Raw genomic sequence first — 18,001 nt, forward strand, 5'->3', positions numbered from 1 at the left:
GAGATCTTTGGCTGACAGAGGCAATTGCTTTGGCCTTGAAGCTGCAGGGCCTGGTGCGGGGCACACACTGGCTGTGTTACACAGGCACAGGTGCCTGGTGGGTGAGTCTCAAGGCCCTGGCACACCGGTCTCCCTATGGCCCAGAGTAAAATCAGGGCAGGGCCTAGGTGCAGGAACCTTAGGCTACGGCTGCACTGAGCTCCACTCTCCCTTTGTCCCTGCTGGAGGACAGCAGCACTCCCACTAATACCGGATTGGGGCCCCCAGCACAGCACCCCACCCCACACTGCCCAGGATGACGCCCTGGTGCACAGCCATGCCTTTCCTTAATGCTGGAGTGTGTCCTTAGGTTGTGGTCTCCCCTGAGGAAACAGGAGTTGGATGGTGAGGCCAAGGGCCCCCCACTGCCAAGCTCCACTGGGCCAATCACACCCTTGGTTTTCAGAGCATTGATCACCACCAATTGCAGCTCAGTCCCTCCTCTTCCCCCTTGCTCTCCTCCCCCCAACCCAAAAAATAGCAAATCCTTGCCCCTTACCGCAGAGCCAGGGCCCTTTCCAAACACTCATCTTCCTACCAGCCCTCTGTCATCACCACCTCCATTGTACAGAGCAATGGAGAGCGAAGGGGCTACCCACGGGCACACAGCCAGGTTGGGGCAGGGCTGGGAGTGGAACCCAGGAGTCCTGACTGCCAGGGCGAGGCTGGGACCAAAAGGCCCAGCGTCTCTGCAGGTGTAAGAAAGCCGCCACACTCTTCGTAACGCAGCCATGGCTGCGGCGCAGGGAAGGCAGAAGTTCCTGTTGAAACCAGCCCCCTTGCCCGTTAGGCTGGCGGCTCCCCAGAGCCTGCTGCCGCATTTCCCCTCTCGCAGTCCCACCAGCTCCAGCTGGGCTCAGAAGGTAGCAGGACCGGCCCCGAGTCAGACTTTGATGTGTGATGTAGCAGTAAAATCAAGCTGTTGGGAGAGTTAATGACTGAATGTAGCCCAGTGGCCTCAGTTACGAACTGACAGGGGTAGGGGGCGCTAGGCTGGATGGGACGAGACATGCTGACCATGCACCATGTTTAAACAGCCTACAGGGGGGTTAGGGCAATTGTCTGCTGTTCACTAAATGTCATGCCTGGAGTTTCGAATGGCCTTGGTGCTCTTCACTTCCTAGCCAAACCTGTTGTGTGCTGTGCTGAGAATGGAAGTTCCATCCCAGAGTTGGCTGCATTTCAGTCACGGGTGAAACAATCCTTCACTCCATACCATTTGCCTAGTGCATTGGGGGTGTTTGATGAAAGCGAATGTCACCTTTTATCCTCCAGGCAGTTTACGGGGTGGACAGTCTCTCTCAAAGGACCCTTGACAGCAAGTGCTCGGTACAGACACCGAGAGCCCTAGACGTACTTAGCCTCATGGTCTTGGTCAAAATTTACCCTCTTGTCCACAACAATGCATTCTGGTTACCTGCCCTCCACCCACTGCTTTGCATGGGGCTGAAAGGACACTGTTTGCAATGTACTTTGCAACCACTGTGAGATGACAGGTGCCGGGCGTGGTGTGTAAAATGCTGCACTGGTGCACTATTACAGATGCAGTGCACAGGGGTAGCAATAGGCGAGCCCTGGTCTAGCAGATAAAGCAGGGCACGGGTACAAGGAGCTCCTTGTTCTCATCCAGCTGGTGACCTGGGGCAAGTCTCTCTGTACTTCTGCTTTAGCTCTAAGCTCTTTGGGGCAGAGGAAGTTGATGACTTGGGGGGAGGGATAGCTCGGTGGCTTGAGCATTAGCTTCCTAAACCCATGGTTGTGAGTTCAATCCTTGAGGGGGCCATTTAGGGACCTGGGCCACAAATTGGGGATTGGTCCTGCTTTGAGCAGCGGGTTGGACTAGATGACCTCCTGAGGTCCCTTCCAACCCTGATATTCTATGAATATAGAGTGGTGCCAACCATCTGATCTGGATCGACTCCAGGGATGCTCCACAGGAAAAGCTCTGTGAGCAATGGGTTGGGCATCTCCCACCCATGGCACTGAACTGACACAAGAACACAGCAACGCCAGAGGAAGAGTTCCGTTTCGGGAGCACATACCATCCGTGAGCCCCAGAGCTAGCAGCCCACATGTTTATTCAACACCTTTTTATTAAAAATTATTACAAAAAAGGAACAGGTTACCATGTTTATATACAGTCCAAAAATCTACCCACTTTGCTGTTACAGTGTCTGATGGGCTTCAAAGAAAGCATTACTGAAAGGGGGCAGCCCCCCCCATGCCAGCTGGTTACCTGCAGCAGCATCTAGAGTATGCCACGTTTCCGGGCTGGGGGGGGAAGAGTAGAAAAAACAGGCGGTGAGGAGGAGACAGAATTAGTAAGAATACAGTTAACAAGAGGCCTGATTTTAATCAGCACAGTGATGACTGGCACCCCATAGCTGCTTCCTGAAATGGGACAGAGTGGGAGGAAGGAAAGAGGGACTGCAAAATATATAAAGCAACGTGGAATATTCCAAGCCCCTTTAACTAACACAGCCAGAAACCTCATTTTAGACTGTTGTCCAGTATGGGCTACTTTACAACTGAAGCCCATCATGGTGGATTGAAAATTGAAGGGGGAATGGAAGGACAGCCATCTTTTCCGCTGCTGGAAACCTGGCATTAAATGCCTCTTGCAACAGGCAAGAGGAATCCATCCTCTAGCCCTTAACGAGGGCAGCTCATCCAAGTAGATGTGCCTCCTACCCCTCCTCTCACCCCCCCACCCCACCCCCATTGCTACATAGGCCCACACAAACATTGTGCAGCAGGCCCGCTGGAGCAGAATAGCTGGGGAATCACTCCTTGTGCCATTCGCCCTCACGGGATGGCATCCACTGAGGGGTGGTGATATCCACTACCCAGGCCACTTCTGCTCTGGAACAACGGCACTTGGGCCTTTCTGGGGGAAAGCAGCCGGGGTGGGCGCGAACAAAAAGCAGAGGTGTGCCAGCCTAAAGGAAAAGCTGACTAGAAAGACGTCCTGAAGGCAAGAACCTGCCTTGAATACCGCACTGCTCTGAGCTTTATTGCTAAACAATGCGGTTCCTGGCAGTAACAGGGGGGCTGGGATGCTCGCCTCTTTCTATAGCCAGAGGAACAGAACCAGACTGGTAACAGTCCGCAGTGGCAATCCAGCAGAGAAGCTCATTAGCAGTAAAGATGGGGTAACCTCTAAGCTGTAGCTCCTACCTCCGGTGGGGAGAGGGGAGGAGCAGAGAAACCCATTTCTCCCCAGTAAACTTCCTCCACGTCCCCACCCACAGCGCAAAAGACAGTAAGAATGGGGGATTTTAATTGAGTTTTCTATTTTTATAGCCACTCATTTCCTGGAGCATTTCCTGCGCTGAGGGAGGGGCTGGGACACAGCGTGTTAGAGAGAGGGGAGATGGGCAAAGTGGACTGGCTGAGCCACTTGGGGATGGATCTTCAGAGAAAGTGGCTCAAGACCTGTTAACCCTGCTTCCAACCACAAACAGCCAGGAAGGGCAGGAAAGTGATGGAGCCTCTGGCTGATGGCTTTGCTCGTGATTGCAGGTTTCTAAGGGCAATGCTGCAAATGAAGAACCATCGTCCCCCCAACCAACCCCCAAATCCAAGCAAGCACATGGGGAAGATATGGTGAATATGGTGGTGGAGGCTGTAGTTGCAGGGAAGCAGCAAGGTTATATAGTCTGTAGTGAGGTTATAATCTATGAACGGTAACTGAAGCTAAAATAGAGAGAGAGAGACTTTACGTGGGGGGAAAATACATCTCCCAGTGGAACACAATGTATTGGTGGCAAGTTACTCCTTCAGACAGAGTTCATCTGTCGTATTCAGCCAGCCACTTTATAAAGGGAACAATGCAGCAGGATGTACTGTAGTAATGCCAGTCCCACACATCAGCCTGAGCACCCTCCCGGCCTACGCACAAGGTGCTACAGACTCCAGGGAGCAGACAATCTGCCAGGGAAGGGCCGGTATGGTCAGCACTAGGGGAAGGGGGTGTGAATTATTCACTTTAGAACATAGCGCCTGGCGCCGCAGAGGCCTGGAACAAATGGACAGCAGCTAGTGGAAGCAATTTTCAGTTCTGGTCGCTGTGTGTTTGCTGATGGAGGCGGCGTTAGCAAGGCAGCGTTCTGCCCTTCTAAAGGCCAGAGACGGCTGGGCTCAGCTGCTGCGCCGATCTCAGCTCAGACAAGATTCTGAGCCAATGACCATTTCTCTCTCTCTCTCTCTCCAAGCCCTGAATGCAAAGGGACTAGGAAAAGGGGTGCCATGAATATGGTACATTTAATGTCAAGTCATCAAAGCCCTTGCTATTCCTGTGCACTACTGGTTTAGAGTTACTATTCATAAATAGACATTTATACTGAGAGAGTATAGAAACAGATGGGGTGGGGGAGTTCTGTAAAGGAGGAGAGAGAGGAAGAGAGTGAACTGGGGGATTTTTTTTTTTAAAAAACCCCCAATTTCCATGAAAACCAGTTTAAAAAGTCCTATTTTCACCTATTGCTTTGATCTTGCTAAGTCAGCCCCCCACTAAAGGGATCAGTCTGCAGGGACCCCTGAACATTTTCCTGTCCAGTAACAGCCAGTGCTACCACCACCCAGCTCCTGTTGACAATCCTTGAGCCTTGCTTCTGACAAACACAATGGAGATGCTCTGGCAGCTGAAGGCATGACCCTAGAGAGAGCCAGCTCCTGCCACCCTGCTGTCACCCAGAGGATGCAATGAGGAGCACTTGCTGGATGCCACAACCTAGCCAGCCAGAGTGTAAATCAGGCCCTTTAACACCACCTGCCCCCTCAACAAGTTAGTAAATCTAAGTTCCTCCTGTCCTTGACAGCTGTAAGTTGCTCTATGGCTTCAGAGCCTTCCTCACAGTCCTGGCTACCTTCCTGCCCTATCACTGAAACTGACTGCAGCAGCAGGTGGTTATGGCTTCCTAGCTGTCCATGGAGCATAAGACACTTCTGGCTTCTTCACCTGTTGCCACCCAGGATCTACAGAGCCCTGCACTTGTTCAGAAGGATCTGGGCACAGCAACTGTGCGAGTCTGCTGAAAGTCATCATCATTCCTCCTCCTCCTCTTCTGCCCAGTGTGGCTGTTTCTATTCGCTGCCTTTCAGGGGCATGCCATACTCCCTTGCAGTGGGTTCTTGCTACAATCCCTTCTTGGTGACCCAATTCTCGACCCACCAGCCTTTCTGCAATTCACATGCCAGCTACCAAACGTTTCCCGTTTCACACCCTTCTTACCCAACTTTTCTGTCTGTTTCTCACTGTCCAGCCACTGGGGACAGCTGTTTGCTTCAGAAGACAGAGGCAGATGCTGTGCAACCCTTCAAATCTAAATCAGAAATAAAAAAGAGTTGTCTACCTTTAGCTTCACAGAAAAGATCATTTCAGATGTATCCAATGTGCCTCTGAACACTTCTCCTAGAGAATAAAGAGCCTCTCTCTGGCTTTACTACTCAAAGCAGCCTTGCCATGCCTACAAGGCAACTACTGCATCCCAGAGCATCTCTCTGGTGGAGCCGAGAGGATCTCAGAGCCACGTCCCGGCCACGTGACCATTGCCAGCTGAGAGCCTGTACCCTGTAGCTGCGCCAGCAGCAGACTCTACGTTCCATAGATACCAGCGAGTGCATAGGGGGATCTGGAATATGGCATGCTGCTGGGTACAGGTGAGCAGTGTTACTCGGAGTATTTATTACACTGCTTCAAAGAGGCGGAGGAGGAACAGGAGAGAGAACGAGCGCAAGTCATCGTTTCACTTTAGCATCTTCTTTGATCTTCCAGATCATCAGCTCCATGCAAGCGCTGGCGTCCTCGCTGGAGTCATGACCTTCCACTGGGGACAAGAGACACAAGTGCCACAGTTAGCCACAGCCTGACAGAAGGGACAGGCATCCTAGGCCCGGCTTCTGGGCACAGATTCTAGAGAACATGAGAGTTCCAGGTTCTGTTGGAAGGTGGGGGGACTAACTCAGACACTTAATTGGGAGCTAGTGGCCTCGAAAGCCCCTGCAGTAACATCAGGATCAGCGCTCTAGTTGCACAGGGGGTGGCCAGATTCCATGGTTCAAACAGAGAAACAATGTTGTCGAGTGACAGCTGTTCTGCACAGAGCGGAGAGGAGCAACTCTGCACTGCATGCCGTGCTGGGCACCTCATTTCAGAGGGAGACCTCAGAACGATCTCCTGGGGGAGTCTAGAGCAAAATGCAGCAGACAGTTACGCTCTTCAGGGGAAACTCTGAGCTGACAGATGCCAGCAGGAGTTTCACATACCCGAGAGCAGGGCAGAAGTACTGGGGTATGTTATGTGGCTCACGCAGCTGAATTCCCCTTACATCTCAGCACCACCATCAGCTCACTAGACCCCTCTGCACAAGGAGAAGGCAACCGCTGACACTTGCCTTACAGAAACAGACACCTCAGAGAAGGAGAGCGCCCTGGAGCCTGCGCCCTCCCCATCAGAATGACCTGACTTTGGCATCAGAACTAGGCTCAGATTAAGGCATTCTGAGCCTGACAAAAATGGAGGAGTGGGAAGGGTAGTTTAGGACCACATCTCACTCCTGGCTCCTCAATTCTCCCCTGCCTGAAAGATCAAAAGAGAACTCTGAAAAACTTCCTGCTGCTCCGCCCTGCAAGGTTATTTATGTAGAGCTGAAAATATACAGAGTGCTTAACAACAGCCAGGCCAGAGAGCAAGATCCCTGCCCAAAGGAATTTGCAGTCTAGAGGCCCAGGTGGTTCCCGTGCAGTTAGACAGAGACGCGTGAACACGACTCACTAGCAGGCTTGCAACGTGGGTTTTCAGAAGCGGTTTGGAGGAGAGGCGCTGCTGTGCTTTAGTCAGTAGGCTGTCTCAGTGTGAATGGGGACATGACTTGCAGCTTCGAGACACAGAGAACAAAGAGGAAGGGTGGCTCAGGAGACGTGGGATTGAGTCCCAGCCCTGCTATAGACTGCCACGGGCCGTGGGCAGGTCACTTACTCTCTCTCTGCCTTGGTTCCCATCTGTAATGAGGGGACAATAATGCTTCCTTTCTCCCACCCTTTATATTACCTTGTAAGAGTGAAAGGTGGCTGGGGCAAGGGCTGTCTGACTAGGAGTTTGCACAGCACCTAGTACAGTGAGGCCCCAATCTGAGCTATGCAGAGACAGCTTGGTGATGCACACGTGGTGGTAAGGGCAGACGGTGAGACAGGAGTGGAGGGACCTCACACTGTAGGTGGAATTAGATGGGAAAGCAGCGTTCCCGTTTTCCCCGTCTCTGAAGTCTCACCATTGTCCTGGATGATGCGCTTGAGGTAGTCGGCCATCAGCGTCCGGAGTGCTCGTTTGTAAGGCAAACCCAGCCGGTGGGGAAAAACGACTGCAGTATCCACCACTGTGCTATGGATAAGCTGCGGGGGGGGAGGGGGGGTGGAAAAAAAGAGGGTGGTTTCTTTTTCCCTCCTCAGAACAGTCAGTGCATTAACTGAGATTAACCACACACCCCAGGTAAGACCTTGATCACCCTCAGGTGCCACCTCCACAGCGCTCCCACCAAACCAGTTCCGTGGGCGGCTCTGGCTGAGCTGAACCGAAGCGTCCTGAGCAGCACCTTCTGCCAGCCAGAACGCCTGCCGGCCAACGCACCAACTCCCCTCCACAGGCAAAGCTGCTTATATCCACGTCTCAACTCCGCTATTAAAACTCCTCCAAGTCTTTTCACAGCTCATTACACAGTCAGAGCAGCTCCTTGAGATGGGTCCCTTTAAACAGAATGAGCTGTGCTTTGGAACATACTTGGATTTAAGCCATTACCCGCCACACCTCCGCACAAGCAGACTCTTGCCTCTTTTAGAGACAGGTCCATTGGTTTCTAAGCTCTGGCTGGGGCTTTGGAAGGGAATCACTTATGAGAGTTTCAAATTAGAGCAGGAACAGAACCATTCAAGCTATCTGCAGATGGATTTAAAGAGGGCTGGATAATCTGATCGCGTGTGTTGTTTGTAGTTAATGTAGGATGAGACAGGGCGAGCAGATCTTATGGGCAGGGCACAAGCAAATCACTGCAAAGGCCAGGAAGGAACTTCCTGCCAGTCATATACATAACAGGGGCAAAGAGTTCACTTGTCTCTAGTATCAAGCATTGATCAGAGCTGGAGTCAGGATAATGGCTAGACAGTGGGTGAGTGGTTCAATCCAGCATGACAGAGCCCATGTGCTTTTGAAACAGTACGTGCTCAAGTTTGCTCTGCACTAGAGAGCTCATACATTAATTCTCTGTGCTGGCCAGAGGAGTGTTTAACAGGGGCTATGAAGAAGCCAGGGTGAGAGAGAGGTTAAGTATCATAAGGACTGGATTTAAGAATGGGGTGCTTGAAGTACAGCCCTGAGACGGAGGTAAATTTGTACATCTGGCCAGCGAGGGCAATTCCGGGAGGGCTCTCTTCTTTAGGTTTATGATTCATGACACAGGATGACTTGAACAGCACTTTGACTCTTCAGCCGCCCATCTGCCCCTTACTTTGTCTAGGCACTTGCTAATGTTGCGTGACAACTTGCAACTTACTCGTTAATCGTTTCATAGCTGAGCTATGGAAATGCTTTAGAACAGCTGCAGTTTAATGGAAACAACCTGCCGCGCTCTTTGAAGTGTAAAACTGCCAAACATTATGGATAATCTCCTCTATAGCACAGTCAAGTTTGGCATCAGCCCAAGCAGAATAATTACTTATGTAGATCAGAGAGACTGAGGAAACGGGATAAGACAGCTTTAAATATAAAACTGAAATGCTATTGCTATTTGAAGCTTGCTGTGGCCATTATTGGGATGTCTTCTTTACTGCCAGAGCCTTTAGAGATTATGACTTTGCACTGCACTGCCTGTAAAGCTTTGCTAGATTGCTTTGGGGTTCATTCTCTTGGCAGTTTCTGTGATGCTAAGAGAAAATAATGACTTTAAGAAGCCAACACAGTCATCTTGTGCTGATGAGACTGTAAATGATTTTTTATTGTGATTACTGATACTTTGAGATCCTGGAAAGGAGGGTGCTATAGAAAGGCATGAGTGCAGGAAACTTCCCAACACCCCCATGAGTTAGTGACTGTTACCCCTTTATCAAATAGGGCTACATGGATAAAGGATGGTCTTGTGATTTGTGGGCTTGAACCAAGAGTCGATCTGCCAGACTTCCCTTGACCTTGGGGGAGTCACTTAGTTTCTCTGTGTTTCCATTTCTGTACAGTGGGGCAATGGCCCTGCCCTGCCCCACAAGAGAGTGGTGAGGATAAAAGACTGAGGAGCTCAGATGCTATGGTGATGAAGACCAGAGAAGCACCTTAGGGTTTGTCTATACACGAAATGCTACAGCAGCACTGCCTATCCGTCGGCATAGGTAACCCACCTCCCCGAGAGGCAGCAGCTCGGTCAACAGGAGAATTCTTCCGTCGACCTAGCCCTGTCTACACTGAGGGTTAGGGCAGTTTAACTACACTGCTCAGGATGTGGATTTTTCACACCCCTGAGCGACACAGTTAAGACGACTTAATTTGCTAGCACAGACCTGGCCCCAGATAGACAGAACGGTTAAAATGATTTGATCAAGGTTACACATCAAGTCAGTGGCAAACCTGGGGCTAGAATCCAGGAGTCCTAGTAGCCATCCTCTCCCTCCCACCCAAAACTCTTAAAAAATTCATGTGAACACAGTCTTGGTTTCAGGAGACAGTTTGACAGGCCAGCCCATCTCTGGGGTAGGGTCCTTTACAGGCCTCCAGGGGTAAGAGAGGGGTTCTCTTTCCACAGCTCACTCAATCCCTGACCGCACTGCTGAGCGCATCAACAAGGGAACCGTCTGGGCCGCTGGGGATGGTGTTTCTCCTAGGTACAGATCACTAGTGACTTGAAACATGGCTTGTGCCCCTGCGCAACCGATTGAGCGGCAGCCTCCAACGGCTCAGGGAAGGATCTACAATGATCTTTCGCTCTCATGAAGGTGAACTCTTACTGCATTACAAAAGGAACAGACCAGGCATGTAACAGGGACGCAGTAAACACAGATTAAAGAACAGGAAGGGAGGAGACAGGGTTTGTTACCTTTAGTGCAAATAAATCACTTTCCAAGCTGTGTCCTATCAAAATCGTGTCTGTGCTGAACATGTTTAATAGAACAGCTTGCACGTCTCGCAGGGTGATGCTCGCGTTCGCCAGGTCCTCCTCCGTCACACCTGAAAACCTGCAGTGCAACAGCAACAGGGGACTTCTTAGTGGGGCTGAACCATCCACGTCCTAGCAACCCCCACACATCTGGGGCAACAAAAACTTCCCAATCTCAAAGTTCTCAAGAATAAGCTTTCAGCCAAGTGATCCAGACCATTGAGACTTGGCGCACGACATGGTGACAGAGGCACGTTTTGGCACCCGCCCCCATTACTGTTTAAGGCTGCAGTTCTGGTGCGGAGGTCCTGGTCTTCGTGGTAATTGTGAATCACATCTGCGAAGCTCACAGTGGCAGCTCCTTTGCCCTCGGGGCCTTGCGACTTGGCCCACGTGATCACTGGGCCACTCGGGTTTGGTGTATCCGCCCCTCCATAAAAGGAGATGGGCAGGCGGATGCACCAAACCTGAGTGACGTTGCGACCTCATGGGCCAGGTGCTGCCCCGCAGGACAGCAGCCACTGCACAGGGTGAGCCCACTCTCCACACCCTTTCAGGACCCCTGCTCCTCCGCTTTCCATGACACACCCTTGGTTTTCCCACACCTCTGCCATGAAATGCAGTAAAAATTTTGTGGATAAAATCACAGCTTTACTCATGTTTTCTGGGCCATTTCAGCACAGCTGCTGGTCTGTTACAACAACGTGATCCACTGAAATCAGGGCTTCACCTGAGTGGCAGCCACAATACTCAGCATAGCAGGTAAGTGGCTGGGCTTGAGGGGAAGTCCCCATGCCCTCTGTACGAGAGGAAAAGCAGCCACAAATGAGCTTTGCAATTCCAAATTCTAATCATAAGCCACATGCTGCAGAGGCAGCGAACTCAGCTGCTGGGGAGGAACGGCTGGAGGGGACTTGAGAAATGCCTTGTCATCACTTCTCGAGCCAGCTAAAGAGTGGTGCTGCTGACAGGCTAAGGGAGGGGAGCTATGCCAAGATATCAGTGTTGGGCTGCTGAAGTCATTTATTATTAAAAACTCTCTTTCTCCAGAAAGCAGAGTTGGCTCTGGCCATACTCCAGCCAGGGGAGGGGCTGCTCTTACCTGGTGTTGTAGTCCACCACTTTGTTGTCAGGTTTGACAAAGGTGTCATAGACCACTTTCAGGTCAGAGTTGATCACCGTTACTCTTGTCAGCTCCAGTCCTTGCTTGGTGTAACACTGTCAATCGCAAACAAGCAAAGAGAGCTGGTCTTAGCATGGTGTTTGCAGTCCAGATCTCAGTATTTACGTGCCACCCCATTCACATTAGCACCAGCGTCTCCTGCATTACGACGCTGCGCGGCCGGCTAGCAGACATTGGCTAACACTGCTATTTTTCAAGAGAAATTTATCATCTTAAGTATGAACAGCAGCTGATCAATTAAAAAATACATCTCCCACTAACCCCCAGAATGTGCTATGACATCATATAGCCAGATAATCACGTGGTCTGCCAAAGGAAAAAAAGAAGGAGTCTTATTTGATGCTAAATATGGCAGGTGAAGGAGAAGAATCTAGGAGTTGTATATGTACACCACAGCATGGCCTATAGACAGGCAGGTCTACAGTACATGATCTCTGGAGCACAGCATGGGGGGGAGAATCAGTTATTCAGACAGCAAGGTAACCTTCTGGTATAAATATTAATAAGAGTTCCACAAAGAGGCTATCTACAATTTATAATCCACTTTTTAAAATAACTTGATACGCAGTGATCCTGAACAGGCTTGCTCTTAATAAACCGTATCAAAAGGATGCTCATAAGCACTGGATTAGATCGTCCTGATCAGTTACATCCTGAGCCCTGGCTCCTCTTGCAAATGGATGAGAATGTACCGTTCCCATTGCTGACGGATAAGACTCCCACTCAGAGAGTAACTGTTGAAGAGCATGCTGCATCTCAAGTGCGGCTTTTCTTCTTCTGGGAGACTGACAGGAGGAAAGAGATCTCTATAGGAGAGCGCTGCAGAAAGCTGCCCTGTTCCATCCCAAGCACTAGCCTTATTTCATGTGTATGTTCCCCTTTCAGTTAGGATTCTGCTCCCGGATACTCACCATTTCACAGTCTAAAGCATAGATTCCTGGATAGCCATCGGTAGTAGGCAGTTTCTCAAAAGTTTTCACAAAACCCTCAAGGTTCTCCTTCCGACCATCTTGGACATGTTGCTTTAAAAAGAAAACCACACAAACTTGTAAGAGAAGAGCAAGCCCCTGAAATCCCATCACAAGCCAGACAAGACTCGGAACTAACTTTCCAACAGATCAAATCTCAGACTGAAATAAGAAAATTTCTTTACGTTTCCAACAATTACAAATGAAGAATACGATTGGCTGGCAAAAGGTTCCAACCGAGCAGGTACCTTGTAGAAAGGCAACAATTACACTGCAGCCAGCGATTATATAAGCGTACAGGAAAACATTTTATAAAGCAACAATTAGTGCTGTTATACTACAATACACAAGGCTGAAGGCTTGTGGGCAGCAACAGATCGGAAAAATGCAGATATTCTGCAGTCTCACGCCACATGGTGATCCACTGCTTCCGATAACTTTACCATGGATAGCAAACCTGGCCACATACAACCAGAATCTCACCTCCACATGTTTCAGAGTAACAGCCATATTAGACTGTATTCGCAAAAAGAAAAGGAGTACTTGGGGCACCTTAGAGACTAACCAATTTATTTGAGCATGAGCTTTCGTGAGCTACAGCTCACTTCATCGGATGCATACTGTGGAAAGTGTAGAAGATCTTTTTATATACACACAAAGCATGAAAAAATACCTCCTCCCACCCCACTCTCCTGCTGGTAATAGCTTATCTAAAGTGACCACTCTCCTTACAATGTGTATGATAATCAAGGTGGGCCATTTCCAGCACAAATCCAGGGTTTAACAAGAACCTCTGGGGAGGGGGGGGAGTGTAGAAAAAAACAAGGAGAAATAGGTTACCTTGCATAATGACTTAGCCCAGTCTCTATTCAAGCCTAAGTTAATTGTATCCAATTTGCAAATGAATTCTAATTCAACAGTTTCTCGCTGGAGTCTGGATTTGAAGTTTTTTTGCTGTAATATAGCAACTTTCATGTCTGTAATCGTGTGACCAGAGAGATTGAAGTGTTCTCCGACTGGTTTATGAATGTTATAATTCTTGACATCTGATTTGTGTCCATTTATTCTTTTACGTAGAGACTGTCTAGTTTGACCAATGTACATGGCAGAGGGGCATTGCTGGCACATGATGGCATATATCACATTGGTGGATGTGCAGGTGAACGAGCCTCTGATAGTGTGGCTGATGTTATTAGGCCCTGTGATGGTGTCCCCTGAATAGATATGTGGGCACAGTTGGCAATGGGCTTTGTTGCAAGGATAGGTTCCTGGGTTAGTGGTTCTGTTGTGTGGTATGTGGTTGCTGGTGAGTATTTGCTTCAGGTTGGGGGGCTGTCTGTAGGCAAGGACTGGCCTGTCTCCCAAGATTTGTGAGAGTGTTGGGTCATCCTTCAGGATAGGTTGTAGGTCCTTAATAATGCATTGGAGGGGTTTTAGTTGGGGCTGAAGGTGACGGCTAGTGGCGTTCTGTTATTTTCTTTGTTAGATCTGTCCTGTAGTAGGTGACTTCTGGGAACTCTTCTGGCTCTATCAATCTGTTTCTTCACTTCCGCAGGTGGGTATTGTAGTTGTAAGAATGCTTGATAGAGATCTTGTAGGTGTTTGTCTCTGTCTGAGGGGTTGGAGCAAATGCGGTTGTATCGCAGAGCTTGGCGGTAGACGATGGATCGTGTGGTGTGGTCAGGGTGAAAGCTGGAGGCATGTAGGTAGGAATAGCGGTCAGTAGGTTTTCGGGGGTGGTGTTTATGTGACCATCGTTTATTAGCACTGTAGTGTCCAGGAAGTGGATCTCTTGTGTGGACTGGACCAGGCTGAGGTTGATGGTGGGATGGAAATTGTTGAAATCATGGTGGAATTCCTCAAGGGCTTCTTTTCCATGGGTGCAGATGATGAAGATGTCATCAATATAGCGCAAGTAGAGTAGGGGCGCTAGGGGACGAGAGCTGAGGAAGCGTTGTTCTAAGTCAGCAATAAAAATGTTGGCATACTGTGGGGCCATGCGGGTACCCATAGCAGTGCTGCTGATCTGAAGGTATACATTGTCCCCAAATGTAAAACAGTTATGAGTAAGGACAAAGTCACAAAGTTCAGCCACCAGGTTAGCCGTGACATTATCGGGGATAGTGTTCTTGACGGCCTGTAGTCCATCTTTGTGTGGAATGTTGGTGTAGAGGGCTTCTACATCCATAGTGGCCAGGATGGTGTTATCAGGAAGATCACCGATGGATTGTAGTTTCCTCAGGAAGTCAGTGGTGTCTCGAAGGTAGCTGGGAGTGCTGGTAGCGTAGGGCCTGAGGAGGGAGTCTACAAAGCCAGACAATCCTACGGTCAGGGTGCCAATGCCTGAGATGATGGGGCACCCAGGGTTTCCAGGTTTATGGATCTTGGGTAGTAGATAGAATATCCCAGGTCGGGGTTCCAGGGGTGTGTCTGTGCGGATTTGATCTTGTGCTTTTTCAGGAAGTTTCTTGAGCAAATGCTGTAGTTGCTTTTGGTAACTCTCAGTGGGATCAGAGGGTAATGGCTTGTAGAAAGTGGTGTTGGAGAACTGCCGAGCAGCCTCTTGTTCATATTCCGACCTATTCATGACGATAACAGCACCTCCTTTGTCAGCCTTTTCGATTATGATGTCAGAGTTGTTTCTGAGGCTGTGGATGGCATTGTGTTCCGCACAGCTGAGGTTATGGGGCAAGTGATGCTGCTTTTCCACAATTTCAGCCCGTGCATGTCGGCGGAAGCACTCTATGTAGAAGTCCAGTCTGCTGTTTCGACCTTCAGGAGGAGTCCAACTAGAATCCTTCTTTTTGTAGTGTTGGTAGGGAGGTCTTTGTGGATTAGTATGTTGTTCAGAGGCATGTTGGAAATATTCCTTGAGTCGGAGATGTCGAAAATAGGATTCTAGGTCACCACAGAACTGTATCATGTTCGTGGGGGTGGAGGGGCAGAAGGAGAGGCCCCGAGATAGGACAGCTGCTTCTGCTGGGCTGAGAGTATAGTTGGATAGGTTAACAATATTGCTGGGTGGGCTGAGGGAACCATTGCTGTGGCCCCTTGTGGCATGTAGTAGTGCCTTGCATAATGACAGGTTTCAGAGTAACAGCCGTGTTAGTCTGTATTCGCAAAAAGAAAAGGAGTACTTGGGGCACCTTAGAGACTAACCAATTTATTTGAGCATAAGCTTTCGTGAGCTACAGCTCACTTCATCGGATGCATACTGTGGAAAGCGTAGAAGATCTTTTTATATACACACAAAGCATGAAAAAATACTTCCTCCCACCCCACTCTCCGGCTGATAATAGCTTATCTAAAGTGATCACTCTCCTTACAGTGTGTATGATAATCAAGTTGGGCCACTTCCAGCACAAATCCAGGTTTTCTCACCCCCCCCCGACCCCCGACGTTCTTGTTAAACCCTGGATTTGTGTTGGAAATGGCCCACCTTGATTATCAAACACATTGTAAGGAGAGTGATCACTTTAGATAAGCTATTATCAGCCGGAGAGTGGGGTGGGAGGAGGTATTTTTTCATGCTTTGTGTGTATATAAAAAGATCTTCTACACTTTCCACAGTATGCATCCGACGAAGTGAGCTGTAGCTCACGAAAGCTTATGCTCAAATAAATTGGTTAGTCTCTAAGGTGCCACAAGTACTCCTTTTCTTTTCACCTCCACATGGATCCAGAAGTTCTGGCATCACATCCGTAGCTCATGTTTGAGAGACAACTTACACATTCTGGAACAGGTATTAAATGAGGAGGAAATGCTAATAAATAACATTCGCTCTTTCTACTTAAAGAAAAAACGTTATGCAGGGAAATTCCATAGTGAGCTTCTCATACTGAACCACTCCAGCTTCAGGCTCTTAGATCATCCCTAGAATCTGTTCTATGGCATCATATCCCTATCTTGTATGGCTACCTATTCTCTATCTTCTCGATTTAAAGCTATACATAACATATAAAGAGCCAATGAGAGCAGCATTCCAGGTATAAGGGAATGCAAAGAAATCAAGATACTGCACTCAGTCAGTGCAAAGAAGTTACCTTACTTCAAAACCAGGCCATTGCAGACAAACAGACAAAAACACTGACCACATGAAAAGCGAGGAGCTACTACCTTCCATTTATATTCTGGGCCTTATAAGTAAATTTCCAAAGTGTTAAATTATTGTCCCATTATGAAGCAACAACATTATTCTGAACTAAAGCTCTAAGATCAAGGAGTTTTAGCCCAGAATACAATTATTACTGAGCTAGCAGTAAACACCCTCAAATTATATTGACATGAACATAAGAACGGCCATACTGAGTCAGACCAACTGTCCATCTAGCCCAGTCCTGTTCTTTACTATAGTTTCAGCTAGTTTGCCTGGTACCGAAGTCAGGCTTACTGGCCTGTAATTGCCGAGATCACCTCTGGAGCCCTTTTTAAAAACTGGCGTCACATTAGCTATCCTCCAGTCATTTGGTACAGAAGAGGATTTAAATGACAGGTTACACAAAGTTACACGTTCTGCAATTTCACATTTGAGTTCCTTCAGAACTCTTGGGGGAATCCCATCTGGTCCTGGTGACTTCTTACTGTTTAGTTTATCAATTTGTTCCCAAACCTCCTCTCATCACACCTCAATCTGCAACAGTTCCTCTGATTTGTCACCTAAAAAGAATGACTCAGGTTTGGGAATCTCCCTCACATCCTCAGCCGTGAAGACCAATGCAAAGAATTCATTTAGTTTCTCCGCAACGCCCTTATCGTCCTTGAGCGCTCCTTTAGCATCTCGACCATCCAATGACCCCGCGGGTTGTTTAGCGACTTCCTGCTTCCGACGGACTTACAAAAAATGTTGCTACTACTTTGAGTCTTTGGCCGGCTGCTCTTCAAATTCTTTTTTGGTCTCCTCATTACATTTTAACACTTTGTTTGCCAGAGTTTATGCTCCTTTCTATTTTCCTCACTGGGATTTAACTTCCACTTTTTAAAGGATGCCTTTTTGTCTCTCGCTGCTTCTTTTACTTTGTTGTTTAGCCACAGTGGCACTTTTTTAGTTCTCTTATCATGTGTTTTAATTTGGGGTCTACATTTAAGTTGAGCCTCTATTATGGCGTCTTTAAAAAGTTTCCATGCAGCTTGCAGGGATTTCACTTTTGGCGCTGTACCTTTTAATTTCTGTTTAACTGACTTCCTCATTTTTGTACTGTCCCCCTTTCTAAAATTAAATGCTACAGTGTTGGGCTGCTGTGGTGTTTTCCCAGCCACAGAAATGTTAACTTTAATTATATTATGGTCACTATTACCAAGTCGTCCAGCTATATTCACCTCTTGGACCAGATCCTGTGCTGTACTTAGGACTAAATCAAGAATTGCCTTTCCTCATATGCATTCCAGGACTAGCTGCTCCAAGAAGCAGTCATTTAAGGTGTCAAGAAACTATCTCTGCATCCTGTCCTGAGGTGATCAGAAATATCAGATATGTACCCAATCAATATGGGGACAGATGAAATCCCGCATTATTATGGAGTGTTTTATTTTTATAGCCTCTCTAATCTCCCTGAGCATTTCACAGTCACTATCACCATCCTGGTCAGGTGGTCTGTAATATATCCCTATTGCTATATTCTTATTATTAGAGCATGGAATTACTATCCATAGGGATTCAATGGTACCGTTTGGTTCATTTA

The 18,001-nt window shown here is 48.4% G+C and overlaps 1 protein-coding gene across 1 annotated transcript in view; it reads right to left on the reverse strand.

Annotated features, from left to right (window-relative positions):
- Positions 1-2,080: 2,080 nt before the first annotated feature.
- The window catches only part of REXO1 (RNA exonuclease 1 homolog), a 78,639-nt gene continuing 62,718 nt past the window's right edge, over positions 2,081-18,001 (reverse strand). The window contains exons 12-16 of the mRNA XM_084614790.1: positions 12,267-12,377; positions 11,275-11,390; positions 10,113-10,251; positions 7,311-7,431; positions 2,081-5,867 (exon numbers count right to left, since the gene is read on the reverse strand). Of these exons, the coding sequence (XP_084470916.1) occupies positions 5,779-5,867; positions 7,311-7,431; positions 10,113-10,251; positions 11,275-11,390; positions 12,267-12,377 (576 nt within the window). The 3' untranslated portion in view covers positions 2,081-5,778. The remainder of the gene's footprint in view (positions 5,868-7,310; positions 7,432-10,112; positions 10,252-11,274; positions 11,391-12,266; positions 12,378-18,001) is intronic.

The sequence above is a fragment of the Lepidochelys olivacea genome (genome assembly GCF_965140295.1).
Source record: "Lepidochelys olivacea isolate rLepOli2 genome assembly, chromosome: 25".
In the NCBI taxonomy this organism is placed as follows: domain Eukaryota; kingdom Metazoa; phylum Chordata; order Testudines; family Cheloniidae; genus Lepidochelys; species Lepidochelys olivacea.